The following is a 23320-nucleotide window of genomic DNA, read 5'->3' on the forward strand; positions in this document are numbered from 1 at the left end:
AAGGAGTCTAAGCCTCTGTTCTCATGATCTGAAGCTTACAAATCCACTGGTACTTTCTTGTTCTGTTCTTCATTCTGCAAGCTGTTAATGTTTTGCTCTTGAACTAGCTTTACAAACATGTTGCTTACATGATCTGCTTCGCTTTCCAGTAGGTAACACATTACATTGGACACTCACAGATGGAATGCAAATGACCTCATCTTTCTTTAGCTGTGGCCAAGCATGGACAGGTTGCCAAGCCATGTCAAACGGGATGTCTTTTCCCACACACATCTCACACTGAGTAACACTTGCATGTCTCCACTTTCAGCAGATACACGCTCCTCCATGCTACACAGCATAGATATCATGAGCTGATGATAATGATGATGCATACAGCCAGTTTTCAGAACTCTCTTTACATGATAGTGTAATTCAGAGTTTTATGTTAAACTCCCATTCGTCCTCCCCTACCTCCATAATTCAAATGTCACTAGCTAACAGCTATTGAGATTTTGCTATATGCTAGGCACTGTACTATGCTCTTTGCACCAATTTTCCTATTTATTTTATATAAATGGAAAATAAATTTGCTTAGGCTAGCTTAAGCTGGCTTCTATAACTTGCAGCTCAAGGGTTCTAATTAATGAGCCTTTATGCTCTGTTCTGAGATGATCTGATCTCTAATGATCTGAGAACACCCATGGTCAGGTTTAGCCTGTGGGTCTCCAGTATGTCTTCTGGTAACAGGTGACTGTTATATAGAGTGGGGCCTTGCAAACAAACAAACAAACAGACAAAAAACAGACCTACACTCGATAAAACTTCTGACTCTAAATTTACCCATCCACCTGAATCACCATTCCTATTATTCCCCTTACCTAATTTTATTATAATGGCATGTTATACCAATAAACCATGAACTTCTTGAGGGCAGTCTACATGCCTTATTCATTTTATTGAGTGCATGAATGAATACATACATTGTTGAGGTATGTAAACAGCTAGACATAAACAGCTATTAGAATGATGAAAATAAATGATTGTATCCAAAAAACAATGCTTTTAGTTCCATCTCATACTCTTATAAAAGTGGCCCTGAGCTTTCCCTGCCTTAGTTTCTTTGCACAATTGTCTTATATGGACCTCTCTTGGGCCATTATGTATATTCATATAGAATATTCTGAATTCAGTTTAGAAACTACATACTGTTTACATATGAGGATAAAATAATAAGTTTGGGAACTTGAATATGTGTCAGTCATGCAAGTTAATTTGAATGTGAAAGAAATATAAATGGTGATCTATATTCAAAAGGAATTATGTCCTCTTTGAAGCTGTCAGATAGTCTGCACTTTATGGTCTCAGTATAGAACTTGAAAACATAAAATATGAGTAGTAAAAGTAGCGATTTTTGTATTATTTGAAAAATAAGTATATTATTAACAAGAGAGAACAAACAAGAAAACAGCGGTGACCGTAATTTTGCTGCACCTCAAGGGGGACAAGTTGTGTCCATCCACCCTTTGTCTTGTCGTGTACCCCTCCCCACACTTAAGCCTGTGATTTCTGCAGGTGGTCCCTCACAGCGGCACAACTTCTCCACATGTGACATGCTGACTTACTTACTTCCATTCTAAATTATGGCTACTGTGCTTCCAGGTGACTCCTTTCAGGAAGTGATGACATTTTGGCTTACTTTTTAAGGAGCATAAGTCTTTACCCCAAACAAAATGTGCTCATGCTGGCAGGCTCAGGCACTATGACTGGCTGTCAGGGAGAGATCCAAGGATTTCTAGCTCCTTTCAATCACAACTGAATAAAGGGACCTGTTTCAGCTCCAGCTGAGTCTGGATACACAACAACCTTCGTCCTTCTCCAAACGACTTCTACTTATGAGCTGCGAATCCTCTACCTCCCCCAGTAGTTACACGAAAGTACACGTTACTTTCCAGACTTTCCTTTGTACGTCCCTCCTCAGGTCCTACACTCAATATTTTAAGTCCAGAAGTCTGATAAAATCAGTAATAAGGGTTATATCTTTGGATTTTAATTAAAAGTCCTATAAGTTCCCAGCCTGATGTTTCTCATCTTTCTTTTTAGTATCAAGCAACATAACATGTAGCTAAGTGAGAACTAGCATCAACTGCAATCCACGTGTTCTTCAGAGTTGATGCTTCATTGGTCACAGAGCTGTCAATAGATGACAAAGGGCTGTATTGTAATGGCACAGTTCTGGGTCAGGTGGCTTAGCATGAACCACGTGATCTCTCTGTTATATCTTCCATTTTCTTTCTCTGTTGGCTCCTTTCTTAGATACTACAAACAAGCTTAAATTTCTTTTTTATTATGTCACTCCTAGCCTCCTTAAATATTGGCTAGAATTTTAAATTCCTTTAATGCCCAAACTCAACTTATTGCAACAGAAATTCTACCCATATCACTGAAGCTACTCAAGGATAACCATAGAGTCTCCATCCTTGGGGATCCCAAGGATCCCAAGCTCAGTCTTCTTGAAACAGTCTGTTGTGCACTGAATGTTGTTCCCAAGTTTGTAAGTTCAAGTCCCCATGTGATGTCATTAGAAGATGGTGCTTTTGGGAGGTAATTAGGGTTACATGAAGTTCTAAGAGTGGGGTCCTCCTCTGGGACTGGTGCTCTTATAAGAAGCGAGACCAGATAGGTCTCTCTCCCTCTCTCTCCCTCTCTCCATGCTTGCACAGAGAAGAAGTTATGTGGGCATACAGCTAGAAGGCAGCCATCTGCAACCCAAGATGAGAGATCTCACCAGAAATCAACCATGTTGGCATTCTGATCTTGGAATTCTGGCCTCCAGAACTGTGAGAAAATAAATGTCTGTTGTTTAAGCACCCAGTCTGTGGGATTTTACTATGGCAACCTGAGCTAAGACACAGTCTCCTCCTTGGTTTCCAGGATACTGCAGTCCTCCTGCTTCCCACCATTCTTTTGTTTATTGCCTTTTGTTTATGTTGCCTTCAGGTTTTCTTCAATTATCTTATCTCTCAAGTGCAAGTGTCCCCTAATGTTCTTCCTCCTACTTTCTTCTTTTCTTATGTCATAGTCACTCTTTTGGCCACTTCAAATCTAGAGCTCTGACTCAGACTTTCTCTTGAGTTCCTGACTTAAATTTCTAAACAACTCATGGCTGACTCTCTTTGGATGCCTTCACTGCATTTTCAATTGATAAGTTTGAAACTCAACTCATTCACATCTCCCCAGTTCTACATCTGTATTCCACCATCATGGTAGCTGCATTTTTCTAGTCACACAGGCTCAAATCATGAGAGTTGTAGTCTAGTTTTTATTTTTTCCTTCCCCTTTCCAAACCAATAACCCAACTCTAATGAATCAAGCTCAGAAAACTTTTTCCTATTCGTACCTGAGGTTTGACTTTCACTCCACTGCTCTATTTTATAACTTTCATTTTTAACCTGTCATTTGGATTATTGTAGCACTCTATTAACTACCCTTTCGATAGTCAGTCTCTTCCCATGAAGCTTACACATGACCATAAAAGATCACAAAAATCTTTTTTTTTTTTTTTTTTTTTGACTGAGCCACCCAGGGCCCCCTGTGTGTCTTTATATTTATTTATTTATTTATTTATTTTTATATATATATGAAATTTATTGACAAATTGGTTTCCATACAACACCCAGTGCTCATCCCAAAAGGTGCCCTCCTCAATACCCATCACCCACCCGCCCCTCCCTCCCACCCCCCATCAACCCTCAGTTTGTTCTCAGTTTTTAACAGTCTCTTATGCTTTGGCTCTCTCCCACTCTAACCTCTCTCTGTCTCTTTTTTTTTTCCTTCCCCTCCCCCATGGGTTCCTGTTAAGTTTCTCAGGATCCACATAAGAGTGAAACCATATGGTATCTGTCTTTCTCTGTATGGCTTATTTCACTTAGCATCACACTCTCCAGTTCCATCCACGTTGCTACAAAAGGCCATATTTCATTTTTTCTCATTGCCACACAGTATTCCATTGTGTATATATACCACAATTTCTTTATCCATTCATCAGTTGATGGACATTTAGGCTCTTTCCATAATTTGGCTATTGTTGAGAGTGTGCACTTTGCAGTTTATATAACAAATACCTGAGCTTCTTCTTAGAACATTGACCATTATCTACAGTCTGTCCTCTTTCTGCATTACAAATTCACCCACCACTACACCTCTCCATGTAACTCACTCATACCAGATTCCATGGTGTAGCCTGAAAGTCCATTCATGTCTGTGAAGTTTCACTTTATGTTGAAAAACATCCTTTCGGGTCAAATTCAAAGGTCACTTTTATTAAGAAATTTTGTCCCATCCCTCCACAGTTACTGCTCCCTTAGCTGAACCTAATCTCTTTCTTCTCTGACACTCAAATTATTGTATTGTGGTATTGTGGCACCTAGCCCCATATATTTAGTTATATTTTTGGGTGTCTTCCTGACTATATTGCAAGACTGGTACAATCAGTGCCTGCCTCTTATATCTTTTTTTATTCTGAATATGATCTGATGCCACATCAAGTACCCATGTGCTTTTAAGCTCAGTGCTGAAACAATGGCTGATTGAATAAGTGAATGAACAAACAGTAGATTCTCCATGAATGTTACTATCGAGTAGTAAAATTCTATGACAAGTACTTAGATAAAATCTTCAGATATTTACTCTAAAAGCAAGGGAAGAATTACCATACTTTCATCTTATTTTACAATATACTTTTAAAGCCATTTATTGTATGCTTATGAGAAAAATGATTTCAAAATGACATATTTTCTCATTCATAAGCTTATTAGAGTAATGATTGAGTTCTTTCTATGAAAAAAAACATGTTATTTCTATTTGATTGTGATGTCCGTTGCTTCTCTCTCATATTTCCTTTAATAATCAAAAGAAGCAAGTCAAATTAAAAGGCATACGCAGGGCACAGTCACGAATGCTGCAGGCTTAGTGACCTCTGCTTGCAGACAAAAAAATGTTTCTAGCAGACCAAGAGGAAAATTTCCTCGGAGCGTCTTTCTATTTGGTATTTCACTTAGCTTTTGCACTCAAATGCTTAGGACACAATCACAGGAACATAATAATATTCTATTCATTTAGGAACCTGCACTTTAAAATTACTTCCTTGAATCAATGTAATGTATTTCTGTGATTGTAATTGCTTTTAGTTTTGCATGCAAAAGGCCATAGGAGTGTACTGTCACATTTCAGCTTCCTATGCCATCAGAGTGGCATTCAGTGAGGTCATTTACTCAGAAAATATCTAGAAATAATAGTTTGACGTCATTAATACCCTAGTTTTTAAAAGAAGCATGTCATTTATATAATGTTTTAATTTTTTCAGTTATATAATGTTAACTCATTTTGCTTAAAAAGAAGTGATAAGTAATTTGTATCTAAAAATTTACTTGATTATGAATGTCTAGGAATTTCTATTGCCAAGAAAGTGCATTTTACCACTAGGTTTATTTAGGTTAAGCCTGAATATTTTCCTATTCAAATACATTAAATTAACAGCTAAAGAATTAGAGATTTCAAAGGCAATATACGACTCCATCCACCTTCTAGGGTAGGATTATGCTTAATCGGACGTCTGACTGTAAGTAACCCAAACACCCAATTTTTTGGTTACACTCCTCCTAAATTACTTTTTGGAAAATGCAAAGCAAGTGCCCAGACCTTTGGTTGTGTCAGATGCTTAGCTGTGAATCGAATTTAAAAACTGCAGAAAACTTTGCAAAAACAGACCCACGACGTCATCCCTCCCAAGCATCTCAGAAACAGCCTCTTAGGAGGATGTAGTCAGACTTGCAACTCCTCAGAATGATATTCAAACAGATAGATCAGTTGGAAGCTCTTCATTACAGCAGCTGTTCTGTGTTTATAGCTACATATGCAGACTGCTGAACACCCTCAGCGCACCATAAATGTAGGAATTACACATCCAGAATGGTAATAAACTCATTGGGTGATGTGCTCTCCAGAGTTTTCAGCCCCTTGCTCCAGTTGGCACAACTCTGCTAGATTTTAGTTGCTGTAGAAAAATATTAGATTGTTGTGGTTTTTGTAAGTTTGGAGACAAACCAGAAAAACACAAAATAACATTTAAAAAGGTAAAAATGTAGGCACTGATATTATTAATTTAAAATTACAGTCTCATAGAGAGTTACAAGAGAAGCCATAGAAGAAAAAATGAGAAAACAAGTGCATAAATGGCTGTGATCGGTAGAAGTTTAGCCTCAAATACTTTCTGTACATCAGCTCAGCTGTGTGGTACACCCTTCAGAAGCTACAGATTGTACCAAAAAAAGCTGCATGTTATTAATTAGAACCATATTTCCTACCATCATAATCCGATAGAACTTGATAAATTATAGCTAATAGATAAGCAATTTACTGGTAAAACGGCACTTCTTAGACAACCAATACAATTTAGAACAAGCTGATTTCTCTCTTAAAAGCAGGATCCCAAATACATTTTTTTTCTAAATTCATAATAGTGAAGGGAATATTCTCAGCTTATAAGGAAAGAGGTTCCGGGTATGAGAGGATGATCTGAATGTACAACAATGCCTGGCTGCCAGAGAATTGCTAAGCATTGTTAAAGTAACATCAGCTTATCCCAGCAGCAAGCACTATATACTATTCATTAGCCACTGCTCTCGGACAGGCGCTTATAGAATTCTGTGTACAAGGGGACATAAAAACACTGGGAGAGCTTTCAAAAACGCATATCCCTGGGTAGCAACACAAGATGTCTTGATCACATAGGTCTCTCCTTTCATTTAACGGCTAGAACAGCTTTCAGAAATGACTATGACCAAAAATCATACGAAAGTTTCTGAAGAACCATAATAAAGTCAGAAAAGTCAGAAACGTGGACGTGCATAAAGGTAGGTGGTCGAATGGAACCCTCACAAGGCCATTTGAGACACAATCAAGGAAATCTTTTAGTGTCTACAAACATTCCAGCTTAAAGAGCGTTTTCTCCCTTCTCATTTGCGTTTCTTCTCACTTTTTCCCTCTTAATGAAAATTGTTATGCGCCATTTTACATCTGGATTCTGTGGCTATGGTCTATTATTCTTTTCTCATTTCATGGCACTGTTGGTTTGCCTTCACGCTTACTGATGAGTCCCTGCTAGGGGCCTGCTCCTGAGGGGGTGCTGGCGAGCGTGAAACGCCTGGCAAGGGAAAAAAATGACTAAGCGACTTTTATGACCAGTATCTTATTCAGAACTTGAAATTGATACGGCAACAATTAGGCATGCACTATGACCTTACCCCTTAATGCTGGAAAACTATTATTTATTATTTGAAATAATAGTAATTCTATGGATTAAAAAATATATTTTCCTATAGACTCCTTCACCCGATCCTCAAACCAATTACAGGATTTCTGTAAAAGATGCCCCTGGCACTGCTTGACAAGTAAAGATACAAAACACAGAGGCACGTCAATTTTTTGACATGTGTTAAGATGAGAAATTTCATGCAAGTTAAGACTTAGACAAAGAACGGCTAACTAAACAGAATTACACTTAGGAGTCACAGAATTTCACAGTGGCTGAGTTCCCTCCCTTACAAAGTGGGGGGAAATAACACCTATTCCCCTTGTCTTCTGACTTGTTCGGGTTATAAAACCATGTATATGTTACAATTATTTGTATTAAAATTCCTCGCTTTTAAAGGATTGTTTCAAACAGAAAAATTAACACTGCTAATGAGGAAAATAGAGGAGGTTTTGGATGGGTCAAGTACCTTTAGAACTTCAAGCATCCATGTCAGTTTGGAGCTCCTCACCTTTATCTGTTTTTTTTTTTTTTTTTTTTTTCTTTTGGTGCTTTATGGCTCAGAAACAAACCATTCTGATCTTGAGCTTGCAGTAGAGGTAGCTCGATTCTCATGTAGCATTATGGAACATCTTTATTATACATCCATGCTCAATAAGTAAGAGGGGCATGGTAGGAGGGTTGCTTAAGGAAACATCTCTCAGGAAAGACTTGCTGCTAGTTGCACTCAAATTTTGAAACAGTCAAATTTCCACAGGGGCTTCATTTCCTTCCTCTCCAACCCAGGTTAGTAATGGTGAGACTCCAGCGTGATAAAAATAAATCAGAAACTTTATTCAGTCATATTCTAAACTAAAAATTGGAACTAGAATTTGCATCTCAAACCCAGCCCCCAGAGATGTGCTGATGCTCCATACAGGGGAGGACCCGCGTGAAAGGAAACAATTATTGGCAGAACAGAAGCTGCAGATTCTAGGTAAGAATAAGGCTATGTTCAGCTGGTTGTTGTTTCATGCTCCTGGCTTTTTCAAAGGAATGAAAACAAAGAAGACCTTTAGTATTTCCTACTGCAGAAGAGTATGACATTTGGGCGGGGGGGGGGGGAGGAAAGAGAAAAGATTAAGAAAGGAAATGAAAACCGTTGGGGAAATGGAAGAACGCGATTCACTCAAATGGAAGAAAAGAGAAAAGACAGAGAGGGAGGCAAAGCGGGGTCAGATAACTCACTTGGCATTCCCTGCACCTGGTTTCTTTCTTCGGAAAATGTTGAGGAACGTGTTGGAGCGGCAGGGCAGCTTGCCATCACCAACATGCATGCGGACTACGTCAGAGGTGGTGAAGGCACTGCGGACATTCCTCTCGGGCTTGGCAATAATGATGTACATCTTGGGAGTGAACATGCACCCCAGGGCCACCGTTACACTGAGGCTCACTGCAAAGCAGGTGGTGATGATCTTGTAGTTGCTCCCAAAGTAAATGGGCACAAAAGCCAGCCAGATGATGCAGGTGGTGTACATGGTGAAGGCAATATATTTGGCCTCATTGAAGTTGGCGGGCACATTGCGGGTCTTGAAGGCATAATAGGTACAGCTCATGATGAGGAGTCCATTGTAGCCCAGAGGGGCCACCACACCCAGGTTGCTGGTATTGCAGATAAGGTAGACTTCCTTGATACTTGGGTAGGACAGAATGGGCATGGGGGGCTCCATGATGATCAGGGTTACCACCAGGGTTAGCTGCACGCTAATCAGAATTGAGGCGATGATCACCTGGGCCCAGGCACTCATGAACCTGGGCTTCCGGGTGCAGATCTTCTTTTTGCTGCCAGCTAGGATGCGTGCAATTCGGTTGGTTTTGGTCACTAAAGCAGAGTAGCACATGGCAGAGGAGAGGCCAACCAGAAGGCGCTGGAGGTAGCAGGATGTGGTGGTGGGTTTGGCAATGAGAGTAAAAGGGCACACGTAACCCAGGAAGATGCCAGCTAGGATAATGTAGCAGAGCTCCCGACTGGAGGATTTGACAACTGGTGTGTCCCGGTACAGCACAAAGATAAGAGTAACAAATAAGGTGACAAGTATGCCCAGGCAGGAAAAGGCGATGGCTATGATGGATTCTATGTTGCTCCACTCAAGATAGCGCACAGGAATAGGTTCACAGCCTGTAACGAGAAAAATAGCTTTAAAATCCAAGATTTCTGCTGATCAATAATAGCATCGCTTACCAGCTACAGAAAGCACAGCTATGTTCACATCTTCCACGATTTGCGTTATTTTAATTACGTGTGAAAATGTCTCACTATTACAGAAGTAAATATACACTATTGGCTTGTCTGGACAATCATGTTCTCAAACCTGATCTCGTCATAAGCCTAATGTGACATGTTTGAGCCTATAAAAATAATCTTTTCTCCCAACACCAGCTTTATAAATGGATGCCACTCCGTGGGTGGAACTTCGTTCTACACTTTCAGAAAAAGAAAGAAAAAGAAGGAAGCTAAACTGTGTTTCCAGGGAAGGTTAAATGGTAATAATGTACTAGAATAAGCTAGTAAGCAATAAATTAACAACGTGTTTATTTTCACATAACTGTCCAGAGGTAAGTCTAGCTCACAGACAAGAACTATCTTGACCAGCAGAGTGTTTTAAACATAAATTTTATTTGAATTCTTTAGAAGAATCTGCATTCTCCCATTTATTACATATTACTCACTTTGTCTCACCCCTTGAATTATGTATAACCCATCTGTGGCATCTGAGGGCCTTTGAGTTATCAGCCTCTACTAGAGGTACCAAGGAAGAATGGAATCTCCCATCACACATCTCTTGAAAGGAGAGACAGCACTGTGTTCCTAAATACCTGGCTTATCTTTTTCCTCAGATGGAGAATAAAGTCTGTTTTGCAGAGATTTTGCAGAGAGAGAGAAATCTGTCAGGTCCTGGAGACAACCCCTTCACTGAACTTTGTGTTTCGTTTGGGCCAGTATTCCCAAATTGTGAGAATAAAAAATATGCCCACAACTTTAAGAAAACACTCCTTGTTCTGCAGCCATGGGAGCAGGAGCCACCAGAACCTGTTTTACTCCTGTTCAGTCAACTGCAGCTCCCCTCAAGGACATGGTTTCTGCAAGCCTTCAGTCAGTGTCAACCTGTGCGTCTGATAATCACCCAAGAAGGAACAGACTCATTGCAACAAACAAACAAGTGCCAGCCATTCACAAGTACGCACTCTGATCATAGCTGGGGGGAGGGGGAGGGGGCACTCTCGTGATCAGGGGCCTGTCTATGCCAGAGTTTAAGCATCTTCCTGGAGAAGGTCTGCTTTCTCTAAAAAGTCACATTTTTAATCCCAAATCTTCTCATTTCCTTGATAAACTTTAGAAAATGATTAGATAGATAATTTAGAATAACAATGACTATCATGGGGAACTTTTGAGATGACACATCCAATGAATTACAATACGTAAAAGGGGCTGGGGACAAATTAGGAGATAAAATACTGAATAGTCAATACTCCACTCTTTTGATTGGCATACTGAGCTTGCTAAATAAAATTTAAATTCCAATGTAGTCTTTGTCAAAGCCTTTGTAACCTTCTGAAAGCTAGCCCTCATTCCATCCCTTTTTCTATGCAACTTTACCTGGTTTTGTAAATGAGCTAGTCTGTCCTCAGCGCTTTCATCAGAAAAAGAATACCACATTTTAAATTTGTAGAACACAAGTCAGATCTATGGACGTTGAATTAAAACCCTGGTCTAGAGCCAAATTAAGAGCTATAATTAATGATTTTCCTAAACTTCAGGGATATCGGCATAATATTTTCTGCAGAATTCAGGATTTTTATTAGACACTTACTGTCCTACACTACAGATATATATGAGTTAATTCAACTAATTGTTAGCCTCATGGAGAAAAATGTTTAAAAGCAGCCATTTAGAAAAGAGAAGATTTAAATAACCTAGTGGTGTAAAGTTTAAAAAATAGAAATAGAAAATGCATTACATAAGGCAATTTTGAAAGCCTTTCTTTCAACAAAGATGCAGAAGTATAAACTAAATAAAGATAAAGATAGACTTTATGACATCTTCAAACAATTCTGGGGTAGACTCAACACCTGACAAGAAAGACTATATCTTCTCATTTTATAAACGGGCTTAGTCCTGAATTGGGGGAATCAAATGGAAGAAAATGTAAAATTATCAACTTAGAAAATACCCAATATGTGACTGGACATTTCCAGATAGACTTAAAAAGTAAATAAGCTAGAAATCAATATAGTTATGGATCTTTAGGTAAAACAACTAAAAGAGCCTCTATTCTGTATGATTTGTGAAACTGTAGAGAAGGAAGCCTATAGATACTTCAAACGGATATGTGATTTAAAGAACCAATGTCCCACATTAGCTAAAATTCAGAAGGACATCTATCTAAAGTCTGTCCAATGACTTAATCCCATGGGAAACACAGGCACCCAAAAACTCCTTGTCCTTCCTCTGAGCTCCCAAGGGAAGCAATATGTCTTTCTTATTGATATAGGTGTCTTTATGTCCCCCCATAATCTCGCTATTAATAGAACATCAGATATATTGGTTTAATAAAACCACAGGAATGGTGAAAACTTTTAACAATCCTATGCCTGGACCCACAACTAACAACTAGTATTTTGAGATTATTATGGGAAGGATACATTATTCTCTGTGACATAAAACCCACATATTTAATCTAGGATTTACTTCTAGACAAGATGCACTATGGTTCCCTATATATGATCAGATTATAGCTGCTCTACTCATGAAAATACCTATATTATCTATAATTTTAAAAAATTAGGCAAGGAATACCTTTAGTTGCAAAAGGACAAAAGACTTCACAGAAATAGGAAGATGGATTGTTGACAGAGCACAAAAAAATACAGATTATCATATGTACCTAGATTATCATGACTCTTCTTTTTTTGTGTAAACATGAAAATGATACACCATGATCTAGACATATTAACTCAACAGCAGAGCATATATCAAAGAACCATTGCTCATCGTCAAAGGCTCACAGTAAAAAAGGTACTGCAAAAGTTATGGATACTATGAAAACACTTTAGAAATACAATAGAAATATTTTAGAGATTATCATGCTAAGCAGACTGCTCTGACTAAAAATCCTAACAGAAAAGTTTCATATAAAACAACACATAATTTATTACTAGTAACAAATCTATGAAGTTCAAGCATCCAATTATAGATCACAAAATGTGGCCAGGAAAGAAGTTCTTAAATAAAAATTCCAGAAATTCAATTATTATGTTGTAAGATTCATTAAGATAAATAACTGACAAAACCAGAATGGCTGTTTGATCATACCAGATAAAATATCTACCAGGCATTGGATAAAATCCTGATGGAACAAATGAAATAATTCATTTCAGTAGGGACAAATTTTCTATAAAATTAAATACTATTGGGAAAACATTTCCAGGATGGCAGATGTGGCCAGTTCATGCTTCATTTGTAATTAAATTAATTAGGACAAATTGTAAAGGTGGAGGCATTGACTGAAACAATTGCAGGAGAACTTTTGAGTTACTCCAAAGGAATTGTATAGTTTTCTCCCTCCATGGTTTATGAATATGTACTAGCTTAAATAGTGTATTTATTTTGCTGGTGCGTTGAAGCATTCTGTTGAAAAGCCACAATACTTACAAAGGCTAAAATATTAGATTCTGTGGTCTTAGTTAACGTGTTCCCACTGACCAATCTAGTGATATGGGAACCTTTTCATTGGAACACTTATTCATGAATTTAAACTGTGCAATTCTGTCCTCATTTCCAACTCCCAGACAAATGAAAAAGGAACCTTAATATTGTTGAAGTTTACACCCCTTAGTGATTTAATCTGAGGTTCTTCAGAGAGTCTCCAGAAGTTGAAGGCACATGGAAATTGACTGTTAATTGAAGAAGCTTATAGCAAGCTGATGACTACACGATGGTCTTCTGTGCAAGCTCATCTGAAGAAGATTCTTACATATATCATACTTTCCTTTGCATACTCTTTTTATTCATACTTTTCTTCTTCACTGATTTGAAGCTATTCAAATCTGAGTTTGTCTTTAATGTTCTCCTTACTGGTAATAAGTATTTGCCAGACCCTACGCTTTACTAAACAATCATTAACACAATAATTCAATTATATCAAGCTATTGGTAGGTATGTTACATTAACTTTTCCAATAATGATACTATTTTTATATGCAAAGATTGCACAAGTTCAGATGCTTGAAAGGACTGAGAAGATTCACAGAACATACTTATATAATGTTTTTACTTAAGGGCAAAAGGTATAATATACTAAGAGAAAGACAGTGCAGGTAAGCGCCAAGGGGCAAAGGGAGATCCAGGTGCAAGCCCTCTAAGATCCTTACTCCCACAAGGGTACACTTCACCTTTGAAATGAGAGCTCAAGGCAGAAGTTCCCAGTGAAGTCTTTTTATGATCTTTAAGTCATACAGCCAAGTCTGTCTATCTAATATGTCAGCTGAAATCCATTGGTAAACAAACTGGTTTTGGTTGTCACCAAGTGGAGCTTCACTCTCTAAACTGCATATCATAAATATCAGTCCCCTTAATGTAGCCGAGAATGAAAAACCAGTACTCAGGCATCTGCACAAGTAATCACAGAATCATTCCAAACCTAGCTATAAACTAAGCCTATTCTACACAGTGTAGTGGACACAAGTGAAGAAAAATATGCTTATGCTAGAAGGAGATATAAGTATTCTGTGCTGAAACAGTAGCATTTTGTCAACAACACGCCAAAACAATGTACCTACAACTCTACCGTGGTTGCTTTATTTCTTGTGAAGGTCCTAGGTTCTTTTTCCTATGGAAAAACCAGACTTTTCAAGGTCAATCCAGAGCCCCCCAAAACAGAATCACTTGAGGATTGGGACTGTTTATATTTTGAACCAGCTTCTTAAACATGTTTTCTCCTCCTTTTTCTTCTTTCCTTTCCTTCTTCTTTTATTTTTTTAGACATCTTAAATTTGAGAAGCATTAGCTTTGATTCCTTGAGAGACTTAGCTGTAATATCCATATTGTCCATATAAGTGATATGATATGTAATAGACTTTTTTGGTCCTGTTTTGAGGCTTAAAGAGTTGTCCAATCCCCACGTGTGTTTAGGTATCCTAAGACTGGAAGGGATAGGAGTTACCTTCATTCAGTGGCCCTGCCTGACCCCCAGCATCTAAAAGCAGAAGCCATTATGTGAGTTGTGCATACTGTATCTAAAGCCTCAAGAACTTAAGGTCTTGGCAGTGTCTGTGGTTACAGTTATCCCAGAGAATCCAGAGCCATTAGACAGATCCATTTTCCTTCAAGCAGACTACAAATTACTGACCAAAATCCAAGAATTACTGATCTGAGGGAAAGGAAGTTACTCCTAATTTTTAGACAAATTTTGGTTCACTTGTAAGATCCAACTGCATAGGAGGAAGCTATAATTTAATACTGGACTTCTTCCCAATTAGGTTAATACCAATTTAATATAACTGAAGAAATAAAGAAAGTCCACATTTATTCTATTTAAAATGTCTTGGGACATTTAATAACAGTTACAATAATGCTTCATAATTAATAAAGCTTTGTCAAAATGCTTTCTTTAATGGTATCACATTAATATCAATTACCTACAAGGAAAAATTCTATTTCATAGCTAATGTTCAACTCAAATATCCCCTTCTCTATGAAGCCTCTTGTCTTGCCAGGGGAAAATAATTGCTTTTTTTACTCTGTGTTCATATGACATTTTGTACATAGTCCTGTTGTAGACTTCTACTTGATTGCTTATATGCTCACATTTCATATGAAATTCCTCCCCATGATATAAACTTATATAAACCTATATGTTTCTAGTTTCTCCAAAAAATGCCTGGCACAAAGCAGGTGGTGGTGTATATAAAATTAAGTAAATGAGTAGATAGTGTAAGAGGTCACAGTAACTGTTGGGATGGACAAAAATGGTAAAAACTAATTAATTTCTATAGCTTAATATTTTCTATTTTTAATGATAAAATTTAGTGTAGTCTGGCTTTCTGAAGAATCCTCTCATCCTATTTGACTTTTGAACAGAAATAAGTAGCATCAGATTATATATAATTGGTTCGTGAATTGTTAAACTACTGTCAAGTTTTATATCGTGTCAGAAGAGATCTCTGTTTATGCATCTTAAGAAATAAGTGTGAAATTTAAGTGCTGAATTAAAATGTGCATTTTTCCAAGAAGAAAATATGAAAAACTGATGAACGAAAGTGCTCCAGAAAGTGCTTCCTTTAAGAAATGTACCATTTTTTTCTTTAGAGCCAAAAAAACAACATATTCTAATGAAAATAAAACTCACTTATAAACATGTTTTTATTCATTAATATTAGAGTTTTTGGAAAATATAGGGAGAGTAGCTATCTTGTAAAATGATTTTATGCATATAAACAAAGTCCACCTTCAGTAAAAAACACCATTTCCTAAAGAAGAATGATTTCTCATTCTTTTAAATTAACTAAAATTCAGTCAAAAGAAGATCCACCTGTGAACACAAAACACCTACTTAAAGGCAATGCATTTACTCCTCCGAGTATTTCTACTGAATTTTGGTATTCTCTGCCTGTGGGTTTTGTCTTTTCACAACTACTGCTACCATGGCAACAACCAATAAGACACTGCCATGTGCTGCACCCTTGTTCTGAGCCTGACATGCCTCCAAATAAGACCTCATTTTCCATTCATGTGTAAGGCTGAAAGGAATCCAGAAATGACAGGTGTCATTAAAACTAAGTATAAATTAACATCAAAGATGTGTATTCTGAAAGATCCTAAACATAAGATATATGTGTGTGGGTGTGTGTATATATATTATATGCATTATATTAATATATATACACACACCCACACACATATATCTTATGTATATATTATATACATTATACTAATATATATACACACACCCACACACACATATATACATATATATTTGCAAAATAATCAAATCTATTGCTATTAGAAAAGGGCAGCCTGATTTGTTGCTTGGCTCAACTAAAGTGACCTTTACACATATGATGGATGATAGACTAACTGTTTTAGAAAGATAATCACATTAAATATCTATGTACAATCAAGGAGGATATTTTTTTATGCGCTACTAACTCAAAGAGCCTTAATGCAATAGTGATGATCATTTGGCAGTAGGCCAAAAATATACCCACAATGGAAGATCTCTAGGGAATAAAATATATGACTTTGAGTTACATTATAACGTATTAGATCTTTTAAAAAAGTTTCTTTGTATTTTAACGTTTTAAAATAGGATAGATGTTCTTTATCATGTATGAAATAAGCCCCAAAGTGAAAATGGAGCAGTAGGAAAAGTTGGGGGAAGCCCAAGAAAATGTAGATAAAAGAAAAATTCTTATACCTCCAAGCCAGAACTTCTGACTTCTAAGATGGACCAGAGAAAGGCTAGGTTTGTCTCCGAGCCTCTTCCTAGTCAGCTGCAGTCTCAGTCAAAGAGCAGAGAGGGCTGACTTGAGATAAAAAGACCCAGCATGAAGCACACACTATATAGAGGAGGATAAAGATGTGAACAGAGGCACAGCACGAGTGGGAGAGAAGCCTTGTTGGCCAAAAGTGGTTGGAAAAGCTTTTCCAAGCCATTCCATTGCATGCAACCATGAGATAAGTTAGACTCAGGGATAAAAACACTGGATTCTCTATTAACCAAACACACTGACCAGGATGAACTTAGGTGAGCCCCTTCTTCTTTCTATTTCTCTCAATAGGACATTTATGAGGCAGCTATGATGTTCAAGACACTAGACTATGAGCCAGAGAGTAATGTTTCTAAAGGGATGGGACAGGAACCAGGCACCTTAGAATCTGCTGGGTCCCATCTGAGAACTAGTGAATGGGATTCTCTGGAAGTGGGTATTTCCTGGGGAGTTTTTAGGCATAATAAAGTTAAATAACAATTTTCAGCTACAGAATAAAAATATGCGTGAGATACAGTTTGTACCTTCAAAAATATTCTAATCTAATTTCCCTTTCTTTAAAGAAGGTCTTTGTACTAAACAATTTCTAAAGGCTTTCTGACACTCATTTTAGTTTAACTTTTTCTAACAAGATTAACATTTTACAAGGTACTTTACTAAATAAGTAAAATTTTCATTATGTGACCTGGTTCTATTTACCCAGCCATTTTTGGTGTGTTTTGAGTAAGCTATACAATTTCTTAGCTGCTGTTCTTATTTGGGAACAGATAAAAAATTAAAAAAAACAATCAGGAATGTTACCCTCCCTAATGACTTTCAACCACACCCAGGGAGGCAGAGGATCAAGACCCAGGGAACTGAGCTCGGCTTCTAGCTAGTTTCGTGACCTTGGGCACACGAGTACACCCCTCTGGGCCTCAGCTTCCCCCTCTAAAAGGAGGGCTGAGATTACTCAGGTGACAAAAATCTCTGTGTACTCAGATGGCAGCTTCCATGGCTCTATTACTCCTAAAATTTCTGAAAGAAATACATCTCATGTGTGAGTTCATACCAGGGTCCACAGAAAACAAAACTTGTATATTTTAACATTTCTCTAATGCAACTTACGAACTGATAATCCATCCATATGATTCCCATTGACTTTACTAATAAATCCTTTCTTGCATTCATATATTCCTCTCCGTTTCTGCTGCAGCTGCCCTAGTCTACAGCCTTTGAAATTACTCACTTGGACCAATATAATAGCTTCCTAGTTTCTGTTTTTCATCCAATATCACTACACTCCTTATACTACCACCAGGAGCATCTTTCGGGGACACGGATATCATGATGTTATGTGCTACTTTATTATTTTTTTATTAAAATTTTTTTTAGTATTTATTTATTTTTGAGAGACAGAGCATGAATGGGAGAGGGGTGGAGAGAGAAGGAGACAGAGAATCCGATGCAGGCTCCAGACTACAAGCTGTAAGCACAGAGCCTGAAGCGGGGCTTGAACTAATTAACCATTAAATCATGACCGGGACCCAAGTCAGACGCTTAACTGAGTAAGCCACTCAGGAGCCCCTGTTATTTGCTACTTTAAATCCTTCCGTGTTTTTCCTGTGCTTAAAGCCACAGTCCAAACCCTTAGGAAAAGGTCACGCAGAAGATTGTTACCATCCACCTCCAGCATGCTTGTGCAGTCTCGCTTCTGGCCTCTGCTAGGTCCTTGTGTGTACCAACCAGCCTCACACACTTGTGGTTTTCCCCACACGTGTTATATGCCTTCATTTTTTCCATCTTCTACTTTCTCTCTGGAATTCCTCTCATCTTCTAATCTGCCTCACAAGTTTTATGTACTTTCTTAATATCTCTACTACATTAAAACAATCTTAGATTATTTTTTACATGTTTCTTCCCTGATAAGTTTTAAGCAAAATAAAATAATAAAGCAAGACAAATTTAAAGCAAAAGAATACTGCCTCACGCATAGATGTTCAAGAAATGTTTGCTAAGATACATGCAGGTGACTAGTAATATCTTTAAAAAAAAAAATTGAAAAGAAAAACAGAAAATAGCTGGTATACCAGAATGTCCCTTTAATACAATTTTATTTATATTTAAATAAATATTTAAATAAATAAATATTTAAATGAACTTGCCTTACAATATAAATCTTGGAAGTTATAAGCGGCTTCTCTGTGCTCTTTGACGTGAGCATTAAAAAATGCACACTTTAGGGGCCCACGGGTGGCTCAGTCAGTTAAGCGTCCGATTTTGGCTTAGTTCATGATCTCGCATTTCATGGGTTTGAGCCCCACGTTGGGCTCTGTGCTGACAGCTCAGAGCCTAGAGCCTGTTTCAGATTCTGCGTCTCCCTCTCTCTCTGCCCCTCCACAGTTCATGCTCTCTCTCTCTCTCTCTCTCTCTCTCTCTCTCTCTCTCTCATCTCTCTCTCTCTCCCTCTGTCTCAAAAATAAACATTAAAAAAATTTTTTTAAAGTGCACACTGTAGGGGCGCCTGGGTGGCTCAGTCAGTTAAGTGTCCGACTTCGGCTCAGGTCATGATCTCACGGTCCGTGAGTTCGAGCCCCACGTCGGGCTCTGGGCTGACCGCTCAGAGCCGACCGCTCAGAGCCTGGAGCCTGTTTCAGATTCTGTGTCTCCCTCTCTCTCTGATCCTCCCCTGTTCATGCTCTGTCTCTCTCTGTCTCAAAAATAAATAAACGTTAAAAAAAATTAAAAAAAAAATAAAGTGCACACTGTAAATAAACATTGAAAAAGGCACGAACTGCATGTTCATATTTTAAACAATGAGCACATTGGGAAAGCCCATAGTCAGTGACAAGATCTAAAGTGAGGCAGCTCCTACCTGTTAAATCTGCACTGGGCCACCACCCTAAGTCACAGGCTTTGCAGGTGAATTCATCTTGCACGTATTCGTTCTCTTTGCAGGCTGTGCAAATCCAGCAGCAACTTACTTCTCCTTTCCGTATGACCTGTAACACAGAGATAATTCATACGCCTTAAAGATGGTCTCTCCAGAAAGTTTTCTATTTCATATAAGGACTTATTTTCATACTACAATAAAAAAAAGAGTAACTCTTCAAAATATCCTATATGCTGAGGAACGTTAAGTACACGCATTCGAATAGGCCTGATTATCTTCGAGCTCAGATGTGAATTTCAGTTCATTCCATGCTGGGTTTGGAGGCTTTTCAAAAATAATTTCTTTCATAAAGGGAATTGATGACATTATATTTTTTAGTGTTACCAAAATGAAACAGCTAAATTTTATTATTTATATTCATCTGTATTAATTGTTCTCAGAAAAATAAAAATAAATTTTTCTTCTCTGAAAAAGCAATGTTTAGCCACAAATTTCTTACGTAATAAAACCTTATTTATTCATAAAATCTGAGGATTTTTAAATGAATTTTGTAACTATGAACATATGAGCAACTTTATACACATAAAAACAGAATGATGGCTAAGAAAGTCAACCCTGTTATTGGCCTTGTGACTTGCTCTAGTGAATTTAAAAGATCACATAAATTGTTGGAAGAAAAATTATTTTTAGCTCAAAATTACAATGAATCAAAAATTACAAAGAATCATTTATTATTGGAGTAGTTTAAACTTTCTCCCATTTTCAATTTGTTTGGTAAGCAAATTTCACTTGGCATAATAAAAAAAAAGTCAAAACACACTACATTTAAAGTGAGTTTTTTGTAAACAGCACATAATTAGATCTTGCTTTCATCTCCAGTCTGAGAACTGCCTTTCATTGAAATGTTTCATACGTTTACATTTAGTATAATCATTGATGTGGCTGGATATAAATATTTTGATCAGATAGATGTTGGACATTGTGTACATAAGGCGTAGAGTCCTGGATATGTTTCCCTGAAGAATTAATTATTGGTCTTTGTTCTGGCGGCAGTTAAACTACTCGTGGCTCAGTTTGAGCCTTGTTTTTAATCTTTTAGGATAAGTCTAGAAGATTGTCTGCTCTAGAAATAATTAAGCCTCATATTAAAGTGTAATCACCTGGGGTTTCTACTTAATTCCTTGTATATTCAACAAGGTATCTCCACTCTGGCTTGTGAAAAATGAGACAATTCCTGGGTCTGTGTAAGCTCAGGGATTCCAGCTCCCCAGTAATTGTTTTCTACCTGGACTTTTTGAATTCTACCCTACTCATATGCAGATCGGTGTTTGGCCAAATATTCAAGGGAACCTGTGTGTTAACCTCTGGGACTCTTTCTGAATAGATCTCCTCTCCCTTACACTGCAGTACAAATTCTCGCTGCCTTGGCCTTCCTAAATCTTGATTTCTGTCTTCTTAAATTAGCAAGGTCTCCAAGCTCTGTATTCTCTTTCATTGCACAACAATCAGGGAATTGCCTCCAGGCATAAAGCCTTAGTGACTTTTGGGTTCATCTTGTTTGTTTGCCTACACTTCCCTGGAATCAAGGTCATGCACTGTTTTCCAATGTCTGAACACAGTTATTTCATATATTATGTCAAGTTTTCTAGTTGTTTACAGCAAAAGGCAGTCTGGACTCCATTACTCTTTCATGGCTAGAAGCAAAAGTTCTTCCCTAATACAGTAAATATTATTAAATGTTTTCATATGTAAAATCAGGAATTAAATTGTAAATATTGCCATACCTTAAAATAATACAAACTCTAGCTTTTGTGAAAATAAAATTATCTTCTCACAGAGCAGGTCAAAATTTATATATTTATCTTAGAATTACATATAAAATATCAAATAACAGTATATTTTCACAAAATGTAAAATGTTTTCTTTTTCTTCTTTTACTTTCAAATGACTTTAGAAAGTAGAATCAGATTAAGTCTTTTCAAAAACTAGCCCCAACTTCAAAATAAGCATGGAAAATTTACATTCTAGATAATAATTTTTTAAGTGATATATGAGAAAAATTCAATAAATGAATACTACTTTCTCATTTTAGTTGGTATAAAAAGTATAGTAAAAGCCATCACAAAATACTGTATGACTTCAGTCAGCTGTGTGTTTTTCTCTCACTATAAAATTAATGCTACTAATTTGACAAATTCAAAAGGTGATAATGCTAAGCAAATTTATTTATTCAGGATGACTAGTGAAGGTAGATCCTATGAGTGACTCTTGGAAAGTCTTTAAAATTAGGTTTTAAATGATTGAATAAATGAATGAATAAATGATTAACTTATACCTTTACTATCAATTATATAATTATATAAAGGTATATAATCAATTATATAATTAACAATTATAAAATTATAATTATACAAATATTATAAAATTATGTAATTGTATCATTTAAAATTATAAAACATAATTATATCATTATTTATTAATAATAAAAAATGAAGCTCCTCACGTGCAGTTTTTTTTTTATGTCTTCTTTATTCTGCCACCAAGTATGTGTACTTTTGGCATACAATGTCTATAATATCTGATTTGTCTTTTCCATCTCTCAGTCACCCCTCTAGACTGAGATTTTAACACTTTACACTTGAATTCTGGGCCCTGTCTTTTAATTATACAACATGCTCTAATTTCTTCTTGCGCTTACTTACTTACTTCTTACTCTTACTTCTTCTTTCTCTAATTTCTTAACATGCAGAGCTTCCTAGATCACGGGAATGGCCAGTGGGCTCCTCAAGAGAAGGGACCAAGCCAGCTCATTGTTTTCAGATCATTGTCATCAAGGGATAGATATGTACCAAAAACACACAGTAGGTGGTCAGTGGGTGGTGACTTGAATCTTTTTAAAACATACAATTAGGGCACTCAAAGAAGTTTAGTGCCTCCCAACCCCAATACCTTTGCAACATAAGCTCTTTAGTCAAGCATTCACTTAGTCCCTGGTCCTTGCTTCTGCACTTAACTTTGTCTGTTAATAATTTCTTACATAAGTCTGTCAAATGAGGACAGAGCCTCTGTGCCAACTCCTCATTGTGTCCTCATTAATGTCCACATAACTCTGTTTTTGTTTGTTTGTTTTGGAGGGAGGTTTCAAGTAGACTAGAAACATCATCAAATTTGTGCTTCATCTGACTTGCTTTGCGCAAGGAGTAAGCTAGAGAATACAGTTTAAAGAAAGAGAGATGAAGAGAGAATGTGTGTGCGTGTGCGTGTGCGTGTTTATAGGTGTGTGTTAACCCATGGCTCTCACGTGGAACCATATAGCAAACAAATAAATACATTTTCATAAAGAATGAACATAATCTCCCATTTAGAATGTCACCTTTCTCCACAAGTCCAAAGTCCATCTGTGTCAATACTCTCAAGGGTAGGTACAACATTACAAGCTTCAGACAGTATTTCTGGAGCAGTAAATCCTTTCAAACAGGGCCTTATTTACAATTCTCTAAGAGCTAAAATATAGTTGGCATTTCATTACTACAAGTTAGATTTTGTCCGCTAGCTTTTTTCATATCTATATGGTACATATGTTTCATTTAGGTACAGTTTTTTAAAATATTGTTGTTGTCTCTAATTTAT

The 23320-nt window shown here is 37.1% G+C and overlaps 1 protein-coding gene across 2 annotated transcripts in view; it reads right to left on the reverse strand.

The window, feature by feature from the left end:
- The window catches only part of GRM1 (glutamate metabotropic receptor 1), a 423633-nt gene that overhangs the window by 27714 nt on the left and 372599 nt on the right, over window positions 1–23320 (reverse strand). For both annotated transcript variants that reach the window (XM_047102524.1, XM_047102525.1), the window contains exons 6-7: window positions 19673–19799; window positions 8519–9449 (exon numbers count right to left, since the gene is read on the reverse strand). In XM_047102524.1, the coding sequence (XP_046958480.1) occupies window positions 8519–9449; window positions 19673–19799 (1058 nt within the window). The remainder of the gene's footprint in view (window positions 1–8518; window positions 9450–19672; window positions 19800–23320) is intronic.

Source organism: Lynx rufus, unplaced genomic scaffold (genome assembly GCF_022079265.1).
Source record: "Lynx rufus isolate CCGP_SWC_20201006 ecotype Redwood Valley unplaced genomic scaffold, mLynRuf1.p SCAF_6, whole genome shotgun sequence".
Lineage (NCBI taxonomy): Eukaryota > Metazoa > Chordata > Mammalia > Carnivora > Felidae > Lynx > Lynx rufus.